Source organism: Falco biarmicus, chromosome 20 (genome assembly GCF_023638135.1).
Source record: "Falco biarmicus isolate bFalBia1 chromosome 20, bFalBia1.pri, whole genome shotgun sequence".
Taxonomy (NCBI): domain Eukaryota; kingdom Metazoa; phylum Chordata; class Aves; order Falconiformes; family Falconidae; genus Falco; species Falco biarmicus.
In genome coordinates, this window is record NC_079307.1 from 3,442,477 (window position 1) to 3,466,128 (window position 23,652).

Consider the following 23,652-nt stretch of genomic DNA (forward strand, 5'->3'; position numbering starts at 1 on the left):
ATAGAAAAAAAGAAGGTGCAAGTGGTAACCCAAGAGGGGTTAGCCAAAGTGCCCGACTGGTGAGCAGTTTTCTCCATGTGCACTTGAATGACAAGAGAAGAAAAATCCTGTTCCGAGTTCAATAATTTGGGCAAAGACACAGCACTCTGAATGACTAAACCAGCAAGCAAGTGAACATCTTCAGCTTACTAGCAGTGTACAAATGAGATTTCTCCCCCATACTGCTTCTCCAAGCTAAAGATTTTCCACCTCTACCTTTAACCTCTCTGTCCTTCTCCCTCCCCCTGTTTAAAATATTTTGTATTTTAAGTTATTTGCAGAAATTTATTTTGGAGCTTTTCCAGGTTGGAGCCTTCAAGTCCTTGTCAGCAGAAGCCTGTGAGTTCAGACAAAGAAATTTGCAAAAATCTGACACCTGCCACTTCCCATTGAGCTTTGGGTGGAAAACGTCCCTAGCCTCTTCCATTTTTAATGTCAAACTCAGTCTGGCGGAAAAGATTACCTCCAGGTAAAGTCATTCAGAACAGGAGTTTGTCTGCCAAGCCCCTCCTTTCACCATTCCACTGATGTACCAGAACAGCCAGTGTGCTTAGGCTAAGCATCACTTTTCAGCAACCTTCTATAGGGGAGGTGCATGCAATCCGCACAGACAGAATTGCTGCCCCTCAGCTTCTGTTTGTGAGGCTAGGACTCTAACGATATCCTGATGAGATCCTCCTCTGCAGGAATGGAGTAGGCTGTCTCCTTTGCTATTCTTTCACAATAATAACCAACTCATTTCAGGGACTAGAAAAAGATGCCAGGAGCTAGCAACACGGGAACCTCCAGCTTCCCAGATATTTAGCAGCCCCTCAAATGCCCTTTAGTTTGAGATTTAAAATCTCAGCTGGAAAAAAGTCAGTTTTGTTCCAAAACCTATAAGACTGTGCATTTTAGCTCTTCCTAGCCTAGGCTATATCTATACTAAGTGAACAGCCTCCTCCTGTGCTAGATATCAGCACTTCCAGAACATTTCTGTGCTGCGAATAGGAAGAAGCAAACATGTAGAATTAGGGCAGTTTACTTGAGCCAGAAAACTATTGGGCATATTCAACACTGGTATGGATGCTGGTCAGCTTCAGGATTAAACACACTTGGATTAGAAGCGAATTGCCTTGAAACACTTGGATTCCTCCCAGTTCCTTCTCAGAGATCAAAATCTCCAGCCAGCACAGGAGGTGCTGCATAGAAGAACTTGACAGACCAGTGTTCCTCTTTAGAAGGGAACTACATAATACAGAATCAGCAAAGTGGTACCACCAATCCACAGCGGTGCAGCTCTTCATGCAAGAAGAGCAGAGCATTCCAAATAAAAATAATACTGCCTTTCAGGTAACACATTTCAGATTAGCACTCAAGCAATAGCCTGTAGGCTGCCTAAATCTTAAAGAAATGGCCAATTTGCAGATCACTTGAGCAGGGGAATCTGGATGGGGCAAGGAATTCTTGAAGGAAATTCAGTTACAGAATAGTCTAAAAATGGATTCCTCTATCTTTGTAAGAGATAACAGCTGTGACATGAGAGCAAGATTTTACCAAATACCAAAGTAGCTAGACAGGGCTCATCTCTTAATTAATAGGGGACTAATTACTTCTGAAAAACAGGATTAAATTCTGCTACCAGTTACCATCCCTGCCAGTATACCAAAAATCCACCAGCTCACTTGCTTCCTTCCCTACATACGCTTATAGGGGAACCTGCATTCCCGATATTCCTCCAGGACCTCCCCAGCTTGAAGTCAGGGTATTCAGACCTGCCAGCCAGCTATCTCAGTCACTGAGGTGTCCATGGAGAGAGGGCTTCGGGAAGCCTTACACAGCTGCTCATCCCTCACTGAGCTTAATGGATTCCTTTAGTGCAACACAAAGTACTTTTCTTTTTAATCAAATCCTCAGAAACTTGCTTGAAGTGTCATTTTGACCTGAATATTATAACCTGAATTTTCTAAAATAGAAGGAAATAAAAGCAGAAAAGATGTCATTCTTTTCTCACTAATGTCATAAGATACCGATGCTCTTTATTTATTGATACAGTACTCTCACTCCAGCCTAGCAGCCTCCACATCTTCATGAATATTTCTGTGCACACAGGAAGGAGATCCCTCTGCTTCCCTCCTTACCACTGGGACCATGAAAACTGGTTTCCTTAGAGATGCTAGGATATTGTAATTTGGCTGTCAAGAAACGTGAGCAAACACATCTAGTCTATGTGCTGTCCTTAAGCTAGAACTCCATGCAATCAACAGAAATTCAGTTTCAACTAGCTAGGAATACCTCTGAGAAAGATTACTCATTTAATAACATGATTAATTCACAGCACAGTACATGCATGGTAAGCCTTTTCCAAATACTTAAACCCATGCCACCTCCCAAGAATAGTCACAGTAGGTGGAAGAAAGTGAATAGAACAGTAACCTTATTAAGTAAAATTTACCAGACCCGCATTAAGAAGCAAAGAAAGAATAAGACTCCTTCAGAACTTCTTCAGTCCTGAGCAAAGTCAGTCCAACACATGGATCTTAACATCTATACAAGACATTCCAGCAGGAACCAGGCTATAATACCTCAGAGGAGATGAAAAGAGAAACAGATAAGATGTCAGAATAGATGTTCTTGTTAAGTCACAAGAGACAGGAGCCTTGCTTCACTTTAGAAAGCTAAGGCTGGGGTCAAGAAAGACAGCTTCTGCTGAGGTACTGCCTCCTGCGAGGCAGCTGGCTTGTACAGAAAGCAATTGCTCCCTAATGCACTGGCCTGAGCAGGCATCAAATTACTCCTATTAAGCATGGTCCCAGCTCTTCCAGGCTGCCCACTGATGCCCTAACAATTTGACTATCACTCAGACCACCAGATGTGAACCCAGGACCATGAGGAAGGAGTCAAGGGATTCCCTGCATTAGCCTGCAGCATGCACTGCGGTTTTTTTATTTCGCTGCTTGAACTCTTCTGAAGTAAGGGGTGGATTTCACCCAGTCACGACTTGGTAACGAAGGCAGAGCTGTAAAAGGAACTTCCAAGAACATTGCCCACATTGGCGGCATAGGTTCCCATGGCCCGTGTCCCTTGTCTGTGTTCAAGATTTCCTATCACTTCTCAAAAGAGCCCTTTGGGTTTAAATGGCTTTGATTGGTGCAACTGGGATTGTCAGAAAAGGTTTAGCAGCTGAGCAGTAAACCTTTCTGAGTGTCTTTTAGCCATACAGAGTCAGTGTCATAGCCTCAGTGACCATGCTGGCATTTTAATAGGAGCTGAAAGAACAGGTCTTGGAACCTTCACTCCTTACAGCTCACATTAAATTAGTAATATACATTAAATGATTATCTTGGATGGCATTATTTAAACATAACCTCACAGGACATTTGCCTCAAGCAAACTGCAACAAAAGCAGAGAGGATTATGTAGCTCATATATGCATGAGTGTACAACAACATGTTTGCACATGTAGGTACACCTAGGCGAGTTCACAAGCTTCAATCTTTTCCTGAAGCATAAGGACACACAGGGCACAAACCCAAACCCTTTAAGAGTCCGTACTGAAAAGCCAGCATTTTATAATTGATACAGTCTTTTCTGAACAGACCGGAGGCCTCCCATTTTCAGGCATTAAGTGCACAACATCCTAAAAATCACAACCATCAGCTTTCCTGGGGCACACAGTCATTAAGATTTCATCAAATCCCTGAGACTTAAGAGAAGTGCCTCAGGTTACCTGACAGTTTTACCTTGCTTTATTTATTAGTGCAACAGTATACTAAATGACAGTTTGCATTAATTAAATTTAACAGTTACATGTAGCGTTAAGCAGCATGATGCAATACAATCTACAGCAGCAACTTGCACAACTTCAACTACGTTAGCAACTGGTGCAATAAGGCTGTCATCAAATAAAGCGATCCTTGTACATAGGATTGCATACAGAATTTAGTGACATACAGAGAAAGCGCCCACAACGTAGCCTCAGATGCAACAAGCCCAAAGAGAACATTCTACATAGAAAGGCAAAAAACCCTATGTTCAGACTCTCCAGACATTCTTTCAGAGTCACGCAGGCATCACTTAACTGTCCTGGAAACTGGATTAAGTCGTAATCATCTGTAAATGGGAATTAGACATCAAGTTCAAGACACCAAGATAAAAACAGTCTGAGAAATTCACTGACAACACATTTTCTGCTTCTAACTAGTAGCGAGTTGGCCCAATTATGGTACTGTGGCACACAGTCTGATGATAACACTTGCATTAGAATATTGAAACACTGGGACAGCAAGTCCAGACCTCAGGCTTCATGACCAAAAGCTGGCACTCATTTAACATGGGAAGTCATCTCTACCTCAATAACAAAATTCCTTTTGATTCAGAGGGACATTTCAAGTTTCACATCTCTTCAGCATCTGGACCTCAAACCACTCCTAGTGGGCCATCCTATACATTCCGCTTAAGCCACAGGTATCAACAAACATAGGTTGCACAAGGGCTGCTTTTTACAAGGGTTTCTTTTAAGTCAGGATTCAGACAAACATACGTATAGAAATTGTAGCATTCGTATTCCATCATAACCCTGGAATTGTAGCATTTAGTATTGTAGTTCTTTCTCTTCTGGCCAGTATAGCTCACCATCCTTTGCTTCCTATTGAAAACATGGATAAACAAATAAGCAGCTTGAATTTACTACCACATACACTGAGAATGAGTTGGGTTACACACGTGAAACTTCTCACCTGGTAGTTAATTGCAGTCAATGTTTGAAGAAATTTAATATCCTGACAGAGAAATCACTCAAGACACACAGCACATTTACAAGTATTTTCCTGATTTTTTTTGTTTTCCCGTTTTGTACCCAGATCTAGCTGGAACTACCTACTTTAAGTATCCGATCAATGATTAATGTGACTAAGCAGAAAAAAAATACCTGGTGGTACTCATACTTTAGGCAAAGCATGCAAACACAGACATGAATCATCTTGAATTTTAGGTCACCTCAAAACACAGTCCACACATTTGATCCTGTCAGCAACTGTACAGTTGCACGCTGTACAAGATTGATAAAATAGCTGAATAGCAATGAACGAAGTATTTCAACAATGTGTTCAAGCCATGCCAGCCAAGAAAGGAAAATATGCTAGTCTTACCCAATAAGATATGAAAACAGCCGTGAACAGTCATTAAAACTAGGTATTGAGCAATTTCATTAGAAACAAGCATGCTTCAGCATTCATAGTCATGTTCAAAGTTCCCGAAATCGACTCTGTGAGGAACTATACGCTCAGCATGGCAGTGGCAAACAACAAATTTGTCCTAATGGCTTTGTCAATGTTTCTTGCAACACTGGATACCTAATGAAATTATCTAGTCAGTCTAGCCACTGAGGTTAGACTGCGATGCAAGGAAATGCAACTCAAGTGCAACCACTGCAAAGCCAAGGAAGAAACAGATCCCATCTAACCGAGCTATCTATAAACTACTAACAGGTAACCTTGATCTTCCAACATCAAAGTGCTTAAAAACAGGTTCTAAGCAGCTCAAAAAGCCCTTTTCCAATGTATTTATGGAGATGTAGACTGAGGCACAACTTAAAAGCTCGTTGTATCTCAGAGAGGAGGCAAAAGAGGCAGAGCAGAACAGAACAGAATCCAGGATCGTAGGTGCTCAAATGCCACACAGTCATCTCCATAGCTGTGCACTATGACATTCCAGTTAATGGTTCATACTGGCTATGCTTGACTAAATAGGCTCTTCAGTTATTCCACATGCTCCAAGCGAACTCTCCGTTAAGTGGAGACTGAAACAGAGCTCCAGGGACTGAAGGTTTCTCCCTGGCCCCTGCCTGCAACAGACTGGCTGCCGTTCAAAACCACATTACCCCATGTCATTTTCACTTCACAGTATTTTTTAACACTGACCTAGAAAAAAACGTTTAAGAACGAGCCCACAAGTCTCCACTAATCATTTTAACTTCAGCCTTCCCTCCCACTCCCCACCACCCCATGCTAGGTCACTGTAACAGCGTGTGGGGTTAGTACACCCACTAAGCAGTTGGCTGGGGGTTTCAAATGTGTTTCCTATTGGCTCTGTAAACAGCCATTGCACATCAAAAACTTTTTACCCACTTCTAAGTTGAATTGCATAGTAGTCAACAGATCAGTTTTATACATGCCATGCTCCCTAATGACAAGGTTAATAGATGACAGGGCAAAATTTCTAAGACACAAGCTGTTTCTTTGCCTTCTCTGGTTTGATAGAAATCTTTCCTTTTCTTTAGAGTTCCAGAAGATCTTACCCAGTTGTTAAACACTACAGCTAACAAAGTAGTGACCGCTGTAAAAGATCAGAAGATAGCAGGAACGTGGAAATCATACAGTCACCATTCCACGTGGAGTTGACCTGTTGTTTCCTCCTCTCCCCTTCTCCAAGGCTGAGTAACTGAGAAGTACGAGAAACCCAGACTGGCTTGGGACTTGCAGTTTCAGTCTCAGATTTCTAGATTGCCCTGCATATCAAGTTTGCTGCTAAGCATTCATAAACATATTTACAGGAAAATTCATACAGCATTGCTTCCTTCTTAATTTTTTTCAGTCACTTCTTTCCTAAGTCAGCAGTACTAAATAATCTTTTCTAATATTAAGAAGAAAAATTTGTTTGCTATCCAAAATGTGTTACATTCTGTTAACCAAGCCAAAGGACTTAATTTTTTACAGGTAACTGACAATAGTGTGCCATATAAACTATATCCTGGAAGTGGTCAAGAACATAAGCTTCAGTCCAGTTGTTCATTAGTAGAAAAGAGTTTAAATAGTCAGAACTACTTGAAGAGAAGTTACCTGAAAGCAGTTAAGAAGTACATTATGGCTTTTCTAGAGTATATCATAATTTTTTTCAAAAGTAGCACTAATATTTGTATTGAAAGTATTGAACTATTTCTTTAAAGCCAAGAACAGAAACATGCATAGTTCACCTTTTACCTTCAACAGTTTCATTTTAAAAGGCTTAAACATTTGTTCTTGGGGTAAAGAAACATCTCCCTAATTCTTCTGCAGGTCAGACTTCATCTCTCCTAACCTTTATTGAGTCCTTTGAGGAAAGGAATTTCAAGACAGGGCTCACTATGAGCCTTTTTACCTCCATTGCACTTGAAGACAGACACTCCAGTATAAAACACAGGTGAAAGCAGTTTTGAAAGACTATTAGTCAGTACTATAGAACCGCTCTTTAAAATTTATTTAAAAATTCTGTCCTTCAGCGTTAACATGTTATCTGTTCAATTATAGCAAATAACATTATTGTTTTCTTTTGCTTCTAAGCATCTGAGCAAATCTCTGCTTTATGTTCAGTTTCATCTGTTCCTAAAACAACTCATATCCAGAATTAAGTGTTTCATATTGTGAAACTGCTTTGCAAGCTGACTTCCTAGCCTTTGTTTCACAACATTTGAAGGCTTCAGCTAAGACACAGGTTCCATATTACTAGCTGCTATACTAGTAGCTACTGTGCACTATGTGAAAGGAGTATGGGGAGGGGGAAAAAAAAAAAAAAAGAAAAAGGGAAAAGAAAAAATGCAAAGGGGTAAAAAGGGGTAATGTGCTGAATGTCACATAATAGGTCAGTGACAAAGCTAGCAGGAAGACTTAAGGATATCTATCAATTCAAGTGTGCCAAGTTACTAAGCTCTTCTTATTTCAAAAGAAAAACTACATACTGGGAAAATGAATTAAGAATTGAATCTAGTAATAAATGTGTATCTGTCTTCCCTCATGAAGATCTTCAACAGTGCAAAAGCCTCTCCAACAGAAATAAACATCAACACAGAAAGAACTATCAGAGCTAAACTATTAATGTTGAAAAGTCACAAGCAGTTAGAAGAAAAACATCACAGGTACCGAGCATCTCCAAGCTAAGGTTCAGGCAGAGCAACACATAAAGTCTCGCTCACCTCAATCTTTCTCCAACATTTTTCTTTCCATAGTTTCCTATATTTTACTTCAAATTAATTTTACATGCTCAAACCATTCCCCAAGACATAAAAGTTACATTTACTTTAAGATAAACTTATACCAAATTATTAAGAACCCATAGCTTTTCTTACCTTATAGTAAAAGCAACAAACAACTTTTCTTCTTTTCTTTTTCTTAGCCATTACTTTCACGTATATACTTCTTAGCTAACTTACTCAGCTTTTCTAACTGGCATTCGCTACTGTCATCCATCACATACACGTTAAAATACAAATTCAATAAAACGTAAACCCCTTCATATTTACAAGCCATTTATTTTCTACCATAACTCCTCCATTTAAGAAACCAACTGACCTCCTGTGCTGCTTTCACTTGTGTTCTGACCCTCCCTGTGTAATCTCACATGCTTTACACCTGTGATTCATAGATAAGCTTTCCTTGCCAGTTTTCCAGTCTTGCAGCTGGGAAATTAAAGCATGGTGTTTCATTTGCAGATTTTTCAAAGGAAACTGAATAAAACCCAGCATTCTTGATTTTTGCAGTGTTTGTTTGGGTTTTTTTATTCCCTGTCCTGTTTGAAGGGGCCCGAACTCTGAAGGTAAGGTGAACAGGTGTTACTATGTTCTCCCAGGCTAATTGGTAATGTTTTAATTGAGGGGATGTTTCCCTTTTCAGGAAAGTTCTGTTAGGGCTTTGCTTGAAAACAAAAGCCTTGTCTTGTAAGAGGTATTTCAAGCTTTTGGTGTTAATGAAAATGAAACCTTGGAGGTTTTAATCTGGTCTGCCTTCTAGTATAAAATCAATGTTACAATGTAAGAAATTTATTTTGTGCTCAGTTCTTAGCTATTGTAACAAAACCAGAAAGTTAACAAAGGTTTAAAAAGTTCTTTTTGTGTATGAGGGACTCTTTTTGTTTATTGTAGTATAAATGTAAAGTATATTTACAGGCTTACAGAGAAAGTAAGGGCATGCGAAGAAGTTGTAAGGGTATTTTCCTGTAAAATAAGCAAAAACAATTGCTGGTGTAATAAGCTGTGTGGAATGAGGCACTTCAAACTAGCTAGAGCTTTTAAGAAGTGTTTTGGTTGTTTGGGGTTGCTTTTTTCCTCAGAGATATATTTACTGACACTGCAAGTGCTAAGGCTTGTTGAAGTGAGACTTTTTTACTAATACTAAATGACTAATAGTGCTTTTAGGATCAATTATTAAAGCCTACTTGAGAGATAAGAGCTTCTTAAACAACAACTAGTTTATAAGTCCGTATCTGAGTCCTGATACAGTAAAAAGCAGCCTTTCCACCAGTCGTTTATTGTGAAAAGAAATCTGTGTGAAGGGTTTTATTTTCTACCCGATTATTCTTTGTTGTCTGCTTTTAAGTTTTCTGGTTCAGAGACTGGCTTGTGTGATTTTCCCTTCATTTTTCAGAGTATTTTTTGTTCTTTTTGTCGTTGCGAAGCCAAAAGCTGAACAGCACACAGCATTTTGCTCAAGAGGTTCAAAGTGCTCTTTTGGTTTTGCTGGTGGATGAACTCTGTTCTATGGGCTGTATCAATAAACTGTTTAAATAAACTGTGAGATAAAGTTGTGTTGGGAGGCTCAGAAAAAGGACGACAAAGAATCGACACGAGAGGCTAGCTGAATAGCCGTAGTCTGTGTTTCTGATATGTAATAACAGTTTTGGAAGAAAATATGGCTTCTGGATACTTTTTGGGTGGTAGAATGTATGTAGTACCATTTAGTGTTGAGAAGATGGTGTGCAGCTCTGCAGCGATGGGGGCAGCTACCTAGCAAGGAGCTGTCTCCCTGGAGGAGGAAGAGCAAGGGGAAAGGAATAGCGTCATAGAAAAAAAAAATTAGTAGAGTTTAGAGGAAGGATCCTCCCATGCTTCTACTAGCTGTGGTGCAACAAGATGAAGATTGCTGGGCAGGCTCTTGGGATGTGTGGTTTTAGAGAGCATGTTTTCCTGGAGAGGGTTACTCATGCAAAGGTGAAAGGGGCTGAAACTGAGACAGTACCAGGGAAGACCACAAAAAAGGTGGTCTGACCCATGAGGATCTCTACAGCTGCTTGTATACAGGTATTCTAATCTGAACATACCTCAGACTTAAAGGGCAGGGCCTGTCAACAGCAGCACAGGAACCCCAAAAACCTAACTCACTTCATAAAGCTTTTTTAGAAAACCTTTTTTCTTATTGCTTCAGATAGCAAACATCAATTTCTCTTTCATTGTTCTCCCTGCTGAGAAGTGTGTGATGCACATCTCCCATGCTGTGCTAGCATTGTACAGTAACAGATAAAAGCATTCACAAGCCTCCTGGAAAAATTTGGCTCCTCTGGAAAAACAATGTGCTGGAGATAGTACCTGCTCCCCAAACACAGTCGGCAAAGGTCTTGAGAGGATGCGCTGGTGCGGGTGGAACAAGTGTCCCTATGGACTTACACCAGCCCTTACTAGCCCCTCACTGGTGCTATTAGATGCCCTTGCCGCAACAGCTATGGACACCAGAGGGAGAATCTCCACCGAACTCCAAAGCACAACTTCTTGAGGAGCTTCCTGAACGTGAGAACAGGCTGTGGAATGGCTCGTCCAAGATGATGAAGAGATTTTTGCATGCATGACCTCCTCTTCCATTCTCCACATCCCCCTCCTCCGTGTGCATCCCAGCTCTCCGGGTTTCAGTGGAGGCTGAGCAGTGAGTGCAGGGTGACAACACTTCCCTCTGCCTTGGTTCCTGATGCATTGATTGTATTAAAGCGGAGCAGCATGCTGGGTGCTTGCAGCGTAGCTTGGGACATCTTCTGTCAGACTTGTAATGCAGAGAGACAAGCTCAGGGCTGCTTGGCTTTTGGAGAGCGGGGGAAGGGATTAAATGCACTTTTCTTCATTGATTTGTGTCCTGCACTAAAAATCAATGGTGGTCTCTCAGATCCACTCAAGTGTTTGAAAACCAGCAGCCTGTTTGGTCAAGTGTCTGGGGAAAGGTTCTGAAGGAATCAGCTCGTAAGAAATGGATAGATGGGATAGCTACAGCTGCCCTGTAGGAACTGTTATATTGACCTGATAACGGTTGCTTTTGCATCACCAGTCTGTATTAGCTGAATATGCTGATTAAAACACTTTCTCACTGTTACAGAGAGAACAGCTGTTTTGGAGAGGAGGAGCCAAATGCTGCTTTTGTTTCCATCTGAGGCTGGGAGGGGCAAATGAAACTTTAATGAAACAGGATGCAGAAGGAGAATTTTTACCCACGTTGTTTCTCTCTGGGGTCTACCTGAGCTTAGGGTTTGTTTTTTGTCCAGGATAGCTGTGTTTCTTGCCTTCCAGGAAATGCCTGAAAATAATCTACCGTAATGAAGAGCTAAGATACTGAATTCCTATAGTATTTCTGAGTATAGTGCCCCTCATTCTGGACTTCATAAAGATTGCTCTATCTGTTTTCATCCCTGAAGAGGGAGAGCATGCTATCCCTGATTTTACAAGGGAGGGACAGAGAAACTATGTGTGGATGGGGTTACACAGGGAGCTAATGAGAGCTTGAGACTGAAGTCAGAGGTCTCAAGCCACAGGCTGGCAGCCGTGCATATGGACTGCTCTTTATCTTGGGTCTTAGAAATACTTTCATGAGTGTTCCTAAGGGAAAGGATTTTTCTTCTGTCTTCCAAAGCTTTCCTTTGGCCCCAAGTTGCACAAGATTGTAAATCAAACAAATTTACCTGTCTGCTGTGCATGGTGGGCACTTGAATGTGTCTATTTTTTAAAAAAATATACACTTGCTGCTTATGTAGATGTGTCTTAGATTCCAACTAATAAGCTAGGGTCCTGGTATCTGTATAGCTGTGGCAACACCCAGATCAGCACAGGATAGCCACCCAAATGCTTACTCAGTTCCTTGAATGGGTTTTACAGCCACTGTAGAGTTTCAGGTAGCCAGTGTTACTCTTCTGTTAATAGCCAAGTAGGCTGGCTGGAAGTCCTTTGCTTTTCTGAAGAGTAGATGTAGCCTGGGGCACATGGATTTAAAGGTGTAAGCATGACCATGTATGTGTGAAGCGCAGTAGATCAGAACAGTTGTGTATATGCGCACACGTAAAACAGCACTGTTTCCTCGGCCTTGCTGTGAGCAGCAAGATTTATACAGGTTTTACTGAAGAATAAAAAAATTCTGTTCTGGCTGGTTGAGCTCAGTAGATGGTCAAAGTCATTGTATGTGAGCTCTACTCCTCTCCACATTTGATACTACTTACAGAAACTGAGAGGCTTATCGCCACTGCTGTGATAGCAAGAAATGGAATGGAGTATCTGAGCTGGTTTTTAAAACTTGTTATCCGCACTAGGGTGAAGCGGAAAATGGACTGTAAAGGTCTCGGGCTGCCTTAAAATGGCCTTTGGGGAGTCAGTTATGAGTTGCATTCTGTAACAGTCACCAAATGTGGACAACCAATTTCTGCTTGATTTGGCTTTTTCTCTCATCAGTGAAGCACAGATAAAATGCAAAATTAAATCCATTTTCAGGAATTTTTTTCTCCCCTAGAAATTCAGAGGAAGCTATGAAGCAAACAGAGTAAGTTTTCCAGTAATACTAAAAGCTTTAATTCTGCAATTTACTAGCTACAAAAGAGAATAATGTACACATGTGAGTGTGTTTATCACTCTGAAGAGCATGTGTGCTTTTTTCCGAGAGTCTCTCTAGCCCTTGAGTGACGAATCTGATTTTTTTCCATGCTGGATCTTTACTGCCTCCAAACTTAACTGTTTTGGCACTAGAGAAATCCTCTTGTTTCTCCTTCCAAGGTAAATATATCGTATTGCTAGAAATTAGCTCTACCTCACCCACATGACTGGTCTTCACTATTAATCCCAGCTGATGGTAGGGAGGGGCTCTTCTGGGAGGCAGCCATGTGGTGAACATTGAGCACAGTGTTTTCCCCTGCTTCTCTCCTTTTCAGACAAGCAAAATTGTTCGATGCTGCCATAGATGTGAACTCCTTGCTGCACTGCCTGTGTCTTCTTTTCCAGAAACTCAAAGGCCTGAACTTACAGCTGCAGAGATCTAAAATCTCTTGCAGAATCTGGATGGAATATGGACAAGGAGATGAATAGCAGAAGGGAAGAAAGAGTGAAGTTGGTTATTTTTCTGGCACATGGATGCAATTACACTCAGTGCATTCCAGAGGCGTTCCTTTGAATCCTGTGCAGGTCTGCCTGCTGTTCCTGGGAGAAAGGAAGAAAAAGGGAGGAAAAGTCCCTCTTGCTTGGAGACGGAATGTCTGCGTTTTCAATTCTCTTTTTAGGTAGGTTGGCTCTTTGGTTTTGTTTAGCATTTTTAATCAAACTTCCACGCGCCCTCTCTGCATGACTGAAATTCATTTCTGATGAGCTAGAGAAAGGGATTTGTAAAGAAAAAAACTTTTATGGAAAACTCCAATTTCGGTGTCGTCTGGGTTCTGATGCTTTTCTTGTTGCTTTATTAGCAGGTTGATAGCCAGAGATCTTTTAATATCTGGATTCATTTTTTAGAAGTGGTGGTTAAACAGACTTATTTTGGAATGTATGTTTCTTGTTTAAAGAAGACAGCGCTTTTAAGCAATGAACTAGTGAGGGGCTTGAATGTCTTTAGCAAAACAAGGTGAACAAAATGTCTTTGTTTCAGGCATAGTGTCAAATTTGTTTAACTCTGTTTTGATTTGCTTGGGCATTTAACATTGAGATTTTAAAATAAAAAGGGGGTATTGTTTCCAATTGATGCCTAAGATTAGAAACAGATGTGTTGAAGTGCAAGAGGGAGGAGCTGGGGGGGAGAAGGATGGGAGAAGGGAGATAAAGGGGGAAGGCAAGAAATGGGAAGAAAGAGGGCTGCTGAAAAAGGAGAAAGAAAAGAGGTAGAGGTAGACTGTTGGATAGGAGAGGAGTGGAGAATGGGAAAGGAGACATTAGAGTGAGGGCAGAAGGGCTGAAGAGAGCTGTTTGTTAAAGCCATAGCCTATGGAGAAAAGAGTTTGCAGCCCTGAGGTCTTTGAGGGGGCTTGTGAGACTGGCTCGGAAGCAGCCTGGGCTTCTGCATCTCCAGAGGCACTGTAATGTGGTGAGTGAGCTGCTGTCTCCATTCGGCTCACCAGATCGTGCTGACAGGCAGACAGCTTTGAAATCTGTTGTGGTCGGGCAAAAGCTGCGATTCCTGTGTCTTCCCGTGCCCCAGGAACCTGGGTGGCACAGGTGTGGAAAAAGTGGTTTGGTCTTCGATTCCCTGGGAAGAGTTGAGCCCCACAAGGTGGTGAACTGGTGTGGCTGGGCACAGGTAGAACAGACTTTTTTTTTTTTTTTGGGGGGGGGGACAGCTATAAAGAAATGTTTTAGGGGACAGCCCAGTTCCTTAAGTCTCACAGGTGTGGAGTACAGACTAGCCAGATGCCTAGATATCAAAGACAGGCAGCATTTGTAGAGCTGCTGAATAAATTGTACAAAAGGTGGTGGTGGTTTTTTCTCTGAGGATTGATGTTAGCAAAGGTTTTATCTGTAGGAATGTGACAGGGGGCTTGGACATGCTGCAGAATCTGCAGGGGAGTGCGGGCAGCAGTTTGAACCCCTGCACATCTGCCCTGGCCATTTATGTCTCAATATGGTGGAGACAGCGTTTCAAGAAGACTCCAGGAAATGAGACAGCAAGGTTAGGAAGAACAGATAGGCTTCTGCCAGAAGTGTCTGGGCTGGGTCAGCCCTGCGGAAATGGCCAGGAAAGTGGCTCTGCGGAGCTTGGGAGACAGAAGGGTAGGCTGCTTACCTCACTGATGGAGTCTAATGAGAGCTGCAGTCTTTGATCCACCAACCCTTTTCTGCTGCTGAACATTCCATGTTGAAGGCTTGGAGCAGAAGCAGTAAGCTGCTGCCACAGAAAAGGTGCTTTTAGCTGTGATGTAATGACAAGTTACCTCCCCGTGACTAGTGCTGCTTTTATCTATAAAGCACAATGGGCTCTATCATCGTTATTCTTGCGTTTGGCATCTAGGCATCTCCACTATGCTGGTAATGCATAAACACAAACCAAAAGATGGTCCCTGCCCTCATCTATGAGTCAAGTTTCTCAGCCTCTGTAGTTGTCCTCCCCTCGCCAATGCTTGGATGACGAGTGGCTTCCCAAAGCTCATAGCAAAACCTGGAATGTCTTGTTCCCTGGTACCATGTTAGTCATTGAACTGCCCCTTGTCTTGCCCTTGCTTTACCTGTCTTGTCATCAGATAACTTGCACTTTCTGCTCTGCATCTAGCTTCATGCACCAATATTAGAAGGGAAAAGGAAGGAAGTGTTGTGGTTCCCTGTTCCTAGATTGTCCTGACAACAAAGAGGATGGGGAGTCTGATTTGCTAGCTAGGGAAAGTCCAGCTCATTTTCTGCAGTAAAAAGTTATGAAGTGCCAATGATGGCTTGTTTTTCTTGCTGATTAAGAAAGACTGGAAAAAAGGGTTTAGAGAAGCCAAGCAAACTTGAAAGGAGGGCTGCCTGGTTTGCGTTTTCATTATCAGGCATACTAACAGCATGGCTAATATATACAGACCTCGTCTCTTGCACTGTTTACCTCTCTGGGGCAAGTGAACAGCTGTGTGAGGAGACAGGAAATGAAAATTCATTAGTATTAAGGAGACTTTTAAAACAAGACAAGATGAAAGACTTTCCTAAGTGTGAGCAACAGCATCACCATGCTTACTTCTATAGTAAAGCCTAGGTAAATGAAGCAGGAAGGAGTGAAGGGTGGAAGGTGATGTATGCTAATGTGTGTGCCTACATGTGTGTTTGACATCTGATTCTGCTCTCAGTCCACAGCTCAAATTGTTTTAAAATTGTTTCAAACTCCTTGTGTAAAACACAGCACTCTTGAAAATCAAAATGGAAAATCCCAAGGGAAATATCTGTGATTCTTCACTTCTGAGTGTAAAAACTTTATAACAGCGTGTTGCATTTCTCAGCCAGTAAAAAAATAGCAACTGCTTTCATTTAAATGTCTTACTGAATTGGTTTAAATTTTCAGGTGCTGTAAGCCTCCTTTGCCTTTTTTCACTTCCTCCAAGTCACTTTTGAATATTTTTAATGAGCTTTCTAACAAAGTAAAAAGTTAATTTTCTTTTAATCAAATATGTTCACATGGGTACTGCTTGTATGCCTGGTGTTGATGCTGATATTGAGCGCTTTTTCTTCACTTGTTGGCAGGTGTGTGCTTTTGCCCTTTGGAAACTGATGGGTTCAAGATCCAAAGCAGCAGATGCGCCAAGCCAGATCAGTCATCCGGCTATCTGGCGTCCTGCTACTGGCAGCGAACCTTTGTTAGTGTTAGGCGTTGCTCACAATTGTGCACGCTGCATGTGACTTACGATTGTCTAACAAAGAAGTGTTCAGTGTATGACGAGTATGTTATACTGGGATGATGTGGCTAGAGTGGGTGCAACTGTAGCAGCAGAAGTACCTTCTGTACTGATGGAGCTGAGCTCTGCCCTCTAAGCTCTGAAGTCAAGGGCTCTCTTACAGCACTGTCCCAGGGGAATACAGCGGCTGTGTTGAACACCAAGACACTCAGATTGTCTCACTGCACTGGGAAAAAGGTTATGGTGCAGATCCTTCCAGTGCCTGTTGGCATGAGGAATCGGGTCTGACAGCATGCGTTCGCCTAGGTATTCACCAGGCTTCTGGCTTGAAAATCCGTGATGATACGGAAGCGGCTCTGCAGCATTCAGCAGTGGTAGGTCAGCCTGGGGCTGTGCTCTAGTATACTGACTCTGGCCTTCTCTCCCGCTTTAAGAGCGCAGGCAACCTGCAGCGTGCCCTATCGCATCTCCTTGAGATCCTTCTCCTTAAATCCTTGCAATGCTACACTCCAGCAAGGGCAAGAACTGCTGTAGCGTTGTGGTTTGCTTTTATAAAAAAGCACTCCTGCTCTCAGTGAGGTTACTGGGAAGTTTTACATTTTAGTGGTATGCTTCTACCTGGAACTAGTAAAAAGCAAAGGGGATTGTTCTAAACAACCTGAAAACTAAGCCAATGGATTTTATATCTCTGTTGATTTTCCAGGTATTTCCCAAATTTCTGTGTTTACTAACCGTATATAATATGATTGCTATTTCCTAGTTTTCCCATGACTCCTCTGATGTTTCTTTTTTTTTTTTGCCTTTCCCTATTTGTTTCATGGTGTATTTAGAAGCTTGGTGGAACAAGGGGTTTGCCCCATGTTTTTTTAGCACTTAACAAAATCAGCCTTGGCTCCAGGAGTGGAGTACAAAAAGAAAATTCTGTAGCTGTGAAAAGGGGTTTTGTATGTGATTTTAGTATGGATTTCACCTTCTCTTTGTGTTGGTGGATTCTGAAGGAATGCAGGTAACTTCCTGCTGTATTTAGCTCAAAAGACTATTTTCCCAAAGACAGCTTCCTAGAATTGATAACTGACAACTTGTTTGTCATGAAAACTCCAAGAGCAGTCAACAAAACATCAACTGTGCGCAAGGTTCAGCCTGTTATAATAGTGTGAATTTAGTTGTAGGACAGGGCAAAGAGCTCTTGAATAGAACACTGCTCTAGGAATATGTAAGGAACGGGAGCAAAGAAAAGCAGTGTGTGCATTTGGCACGCCGGGGGGAATTCAAAGGAGTTAAACATAATTGAGTGCTATCTGGTGGGATATCAGGGTTAACGCTCCTCGTGAGACACTAAGATTCTTCTAAAGCCAGGGTGGTTTGTATCAAATGCTTTCTGTCAAGACACTTGATGAGGCATGTCCTATTTTTTTCTTTAGTAGTGCTTTGCTTTGCATGAAGTACTTCAGATTTTAGCATCTAGGAAATAAAAATGTTTATTTGGGGGGTTATTTTTATCCTTTCTGGTTTTTCCCTTTTACCACAAGCAAGAAAAGGAGAGAAAAAAGGTAACCTTCCGGAGTGAGGAGAAGCACCATGCCAAAGCAGAGTTGAAATTCTGAAGATGAATTTATTTAATGGAAATAGAGCTGGGGATGGGGGGAAGGCAACTTTTCTGAATTTCCCATGGAAAACAACTGTCCTTTTGCCTTTGTGCCTACCCTGGACCTTGTCTCCACCACGCAGAATTAGTGGTCTGTTTCTGCAGGGTACTCTGGCCCACTTCAGAAGGACATTTTGTGTAAGAGCAGCACAAGCTTCCCGTAAATGTCATTGCACAACTGGCTTGGAGATATCCTGATGTTTATCCTCAGGATCGTAACAAAGGCCCCTGTTTTCCTCAAGGCAAATATAGGGCTTTATAGGCAGGTTTGCAGTCTGGGATTTTAGTTTTCAGGAACTGCCTGAAAAGAAATGTAAACAGTCACTCTTAAAAGCCTTGTGTGTGTTTCAAAAATCTTGTGTGTAAATGTGCTTGCTACACCATACTAAATTGCAAGCGTACATCTAGTACCAATGATGTGGGGTGTTGCAAGCTGCTTTCTGTGCCTTTCCTGAAATAGTTCCCACAGCCTTCATCAAACTATACCTTAGACTTCTAGCCAAATCAGTCCCCTGTGTTAGCCAAGGCAGTAGCCGTTGTTTGTGTATCTAATGTATTTTGCACACTTGCAGAGAAAGCTTGGCTTATGTGCTCACAATATTGTGCATGTCTTGCATGCACTAACATGTTACAAAAGAGGCTACTTTGGGTGCAGCGGGAACTTGGTGGTGTCCTGTCTAAAAGATGAATGGGTCTTTTGGGTTTTTTTGTTTGTTTGTTTTGGTTGGTTGTTTTTTCATCATCATCCCCCAAGCTGTTTTGTTTCTTCATCTGTTTTTAGAAATAGTTTACAGAAGTAGCCCAGCAAAAACCCAAGGGTGAAGTCAGGTCATTGAGGTCTGTGAATAGATACTCAAATGACAGGATAGCGGAGGATGCAGAAATGGATGTGCAGGAAGCACAACAATGGAAAATGTGTGAAGTGGTGGAAAGTCAATAGAAGTGAGGAGGATATCTTGTTCATCTCTTAGCCTCTCTCCTTCCTTCAGTCTGCTGCTTCAGAGTTGCTGAGCGGAATAACAGCCCACCTCTGCCAGGTTCAGACCTTGCCTAAACCATGCTTTTTCCTGGGCAGAATACAGAGAAAGTGTATGCAATAGTGACTGGGAGCTCTAGCAGTGGGTTAGCACCCCAGAATAAAGCTGGTCCTTTTTCCCAGAAGCTCACTAGGTACTAGAAATAGCAACTGGGCAATGTGAGGAGGATGGCTACTGCCCTGCCTCAGCAAAACACCATTGCTAGGCTTTTCTCAAGCCACTTTTTTGGTACCCTGTTTTCTTCAGGTGACTCATTAGGCAGCTCTACCTTTTCTTTCCAACAAGTTGCAAAGAAGACTGAGCAACTGTAAGGTGTGTACTAGGGTGGTGAAGGTGATAGAAGGTCAGGAAACAAGTCCTGTCCTCATCTGTTTCTTCATCTAATCTAGGAAAGCATTTGGCAGTTTAAAAAAGCAAATGTTGTAACTCAGCATTTCTCTTAATGGACCAGACCCAGATTCATGATGTCAGAATGGCTATCCTACAGGAATCAATATACATTACAGGATATTTTCAGCCTGTATCTTCTCCTGTGTAGCTGACATCCATTTTTGTGGCTGGCAAATAAGTATGAAGCCTTACTGTATGTGACTTGTTCCCAACTGACTAGGTAGAAAGGTTGAAGTTCAGCTTGATGCCTGCAGTTTAATTGCCTTCGGTAGGAAAAGGTCAGTGAAAATTCTGTTGTGCTTATAATATGCATTGGCAGAAGAGAGGCTGCTCTCCTGGAAACAGTCTTTTGAAATGGAGCATGCACAGTTAGAGGCAACTGATGACCATGAGTAGACTGCATTTGGTCTACCATAACACTGCACCGCTGCTACTTTTGTAGCGTGCTTTGTGAGTGCCACACTGACATAAAGCTTTGGGTAACAGTCTAGCAGGACCATGTTGGGTAGAGAAGTATGTAAAGCCCATCTAATAACAGAGGAGGAAGCGAGTCACAGGTGGGTGCACAGAGCCTAAGGATAAGGTAGCAGTTACATGCCTAGAACCCTTCCAGCTTTAACTTAAAGCCATTTTCCTCTTAATATATCCTCAAATGTGGGTAGAAGCAGTGAGGGGCACATCACTGACAGACAGCTGAATACATCAGCTACAATTTATCAAGCTCTGAGGTCCTTCAGCTGCCATCTGGAGGGACTTATCCTTACTTTGTAATAAGCTATTTGATAAAGTATTAATGGCTTTTTGGTACCAACATGCTGAGAAACTCCGCTTGTGGTGTGATTGACTGCTGTGTTACCAGGAGAGCCCTGGCAGAAAGGAAATTCTAGGCTGTGTGTGACTAGTCTCTGAATTACTTTGTTCTGCAAATGAAAGAGAAAAAGCTAGTTTTTGTAGCTAGCATATACACCTGTGGAGTAATCTCTTGCAGTTAAGGTGTCCATTGTGCTGAGCCGCTTGGCAAAGCAGAACCTGGAAGCCAGCTACACTAAACGGTAGGCGGGAATCCCCGTCCTTCCCTCTGGCTTTTGACAAAGGGGAATATTTGTATGTCTGTCTTAAAGTAGGTGCACCAACGTTCACTCAAAAATTGAACTGCTCCTTATAATCTTTAAACGAGGAGCAGTGGCATAGCAAGTGTAATATTGTCAGTGGAAATGCCTCCCAAAGGCTGTTTTGTGGAGGGAGATGGGATGCTTTGCTGGAGTACGTGAAGGTAAAACAAAAAGCAACAGCTCAGGAAAGCGTTAGGGAGTGGTCAATGCATGGGATGAGAATCTGGGTGCAGTTCCCTGCTCTATTCCAGGCCTTGGCAAGTCACGTTGGTCCTGTAGTTCTTTTTCCACTGCCTTGTGCCTTTTATTCTTTGGCTATTTAGGCCGTAAGTTCTTTTGAGCAGAAACTGCCTGTCTTTATGTGTCTGGATGGCATTTAGTACAAACTGGGCTGGTAAAAGAGGCCTTTCCAGAACTGGACTGTGGAAAAAACGTGGCTCAGTTTCCTTTCCCTCTTTGTGCCTCAGCAAAAATGTTGGAATTGGGTAGTTTTCCAGTATTTGGAATATTTGAGAGGTGTGCTGGCTGAGTCTCTCACCTCAGACTGCTTAGGCTATTTTTTTTTGTTTGTTTGTTTCTTAAAGGCTTGATAAATGTTATCTGTAGGGTAGGGCTGCAGAGTACCAGGAAATGGTGGGGTGTTTCTGTGTGTGCAGGGGGAAGTCTTTAATATAGCACAGCAAGCCTTGAATATTGAATTTAAACAGTGTCAGGAACTTCTTTTTTTGTTTAAAAAAAAAAAATAAAATTGCAGGGTTTTCAACCTTGAAGGCAAATCACTTTATGACTTCATTGTTTAAATTTAGGTTTTGTTTTGCGGGGGGATCGTTAGACTTGAAGCAAAAGCCTTATAGCCCAGGGACTGTCACTTCTGATTACTTCCAGTGACACTTCCAATTATTTCCAATCACAATTCCAGGGACAAGAGGAAAAAGGAGCCACGTTCTCCAACATCAGGGCTTTTTTTTTTTTTTTTTTCTGAACAAAGGGCCATTTATCAAACCTCTGCAGAAAAAGGTACAGAGCCAGATTTGGAGCGCTGTTGTGGTAGGGTAATTCCGGAGCAAATCTGCTGAAGTGAGACTTGAGGCCAGTGTCTGGCGGGATGCTGGGAATCCTGCTGTGGATCCTGCCTTGTTGAGTAATATTAAGGAAATTGCTTCATTTTCCCCAGGCATTAACTGGCACTAGGACTCATTTCAGTGCAACAACATGCAGCTTCAGTGAACGTCTGCTAAATGCTCTGTGGGTCTTGTAAGACATGAGCATGCAGAAGTACTGCTCGTGGAAAGCTAACAGCTTTGTGTGCTCAAAATGGGAAATGAGAGTGCTGGGGGACATGACTGACTTCTTTGTACATGAAGTGCAGAATTTGGTGCAGTGTGTTTTAACCAGCAGTAGTCTTATGAGCTGTTGTGTCCTTCAAAAAATGAAACAATGTGTGATTGCCAATGGAAGCTGGACCACTACCTAATTTTGAGATGTCTCTAATAGCGTTACTTCAAACTGCTCAAGTGTAGAAACAGCCTTAAAATGGTGTCACAGCTTTCAATCACATTTAGTGAAGCCTTTCATTTCCTTAGTCATACTGCACTAGGCGGTGAGTGAAGCTGGGCCTGCTGGGTGTAGGGGTTATTATTAGCAACTACTTGCTTTATTTGTGTTATAGTAGTCCTTAAAGGCCCCAGCTAAGATCAAGGCTCTGCAAACACTAGGGAGTCTGTTTTACATTGTACTAATAGATGATGAGCAGCAGACCTGGTCTGATGTTAGAAGCTAGATATTTAGGAACTTGGGTCAATTTACAATGGCATTGCCGTGCTGGACCTGAGCAATTTTGAAAGCAGCATCAAATGAACATGCAGCTTCATGGGATGTCTGAGGATCCCTGACCCTCTACTACCCTGACATGTAATGGTGAGCTGGCTGAATGAAGTTTTGGTGATTACTTACTACTGTTACTGCCATAAATCCCCTGTTGTTGTTTCTCAAGCGGCAGTAGTGTTTATTCTGGTCTGCCTGGGCTTGGATGTCACAGAGCTGCCTGTGCCAGCCTCAGCTGTTTTCCTGTGATGGAAGAATAGTGTGCCTTTTCGTAGAACTGATGCTGCTATAGCATACGAACTCTGTGTATTTTTTGCCACCTGAGCAAAAAGCAAGCCCATACGTTTCATCGGCAAAGTTCAGAAATTCAATTCCAAATGAGCAATTTGGCATTATCCTAGTTCTGAAACCTTCAAGTTATTCCTGGTAATCAGCTCTGTTCTTGTGGCATTTACTGTTTCAATGCCTGGAGTAGGTCAAATCCATTGCAGACATCCATCACAGAATGTGACTGAGGTGGCATTTGCAGAGAGCTTGGTGCTAATCCCCTAGGAGTCCCAGCATTTCACATCTGGAACTGTTCTACCAAATCCATCTGATCTGGATGGATGTTTCCACAGTACAGCTTTGTCTGTTCTGATGTGGTCTGTGCTGTGGGCAAACCCCCTCTTTATTTCCATTGTTTCAAGCCCTTGCTTGGAGACAAAGGGAATCTTACCCAGACAAAGCAAAGCTTTTGTCTTGACAAATGCTGTGATTTTTAACCTTATTTTTTTTCCAAAGGGAAACTTTAAGCAATTGCAAGTGCTTTCTGGTCCAAGCAGCATTCAGGATGTCTAGATTCCCTTCCTGGTGTGGCTGGTGACTCAGTGATCTAGTAATGCCGGCTCCATTTTTAAGTGCCTGTTAGTTATGAGTGTCTCCCTTTCAAGTGTCATAAAGGGTCGGTACTTCTGAAGATGCAAGTCTAGGGATACATGAGCTTTGTCACACCAACTGTGTGCTGTTGGATGTCCTTTAAGCATTCAAATTTTTGGGGGTGCTTTTGAAAATGCTGGTTTCATCTGCTTTGTGCCCCAGCTGCTGTTCTGCAAAGTGTAATAGCACTCACAGATGTAGTAACCTCATGAGCTATAAAGTGCTTTGAAATCACTGTAGAAATGGGGCTGCAGAAGTCCAAAGTGATAGTCTGTTAAGACATGTCAGGCACTAGTTTAATGGGTGAAGAGTCTTCCCATCAGTGCCACTCGGTGTGGCAAATGGATCCCAGCTTGTCTGGCTTTGTCAGAGTTCCTTCCATTTA

The 23,652-nt window shown here is 42.1% G+C and overlaps 1 protein-coding gene across 1 annotated transcript in view; it reads left to right on the plus strand.

Annotated features, from left to right (window-relative positions):
• The first annotated feature begins 12,875 nt into the window (after nt 1-12,875).
• The window catches only part of CLMP (CXADR like membrane protein), a 45,208-nt gene continuing 34,431 nt past the window's right edge, over nt 12,876-23,652 (plus strand). Inside the window, exon 1 of the mRNA XM_056322795.1 lies at nt 12,876-13,281. Within this exon, the coding sequence (XP_056178770.1) occupies nt 13,254-13,281 (28 nt within the window). The 5' untranslated portion in view covers nt 12,876-13,253. The remainder of the gene's footprint in view (nt 13,282-23,652) is intronic.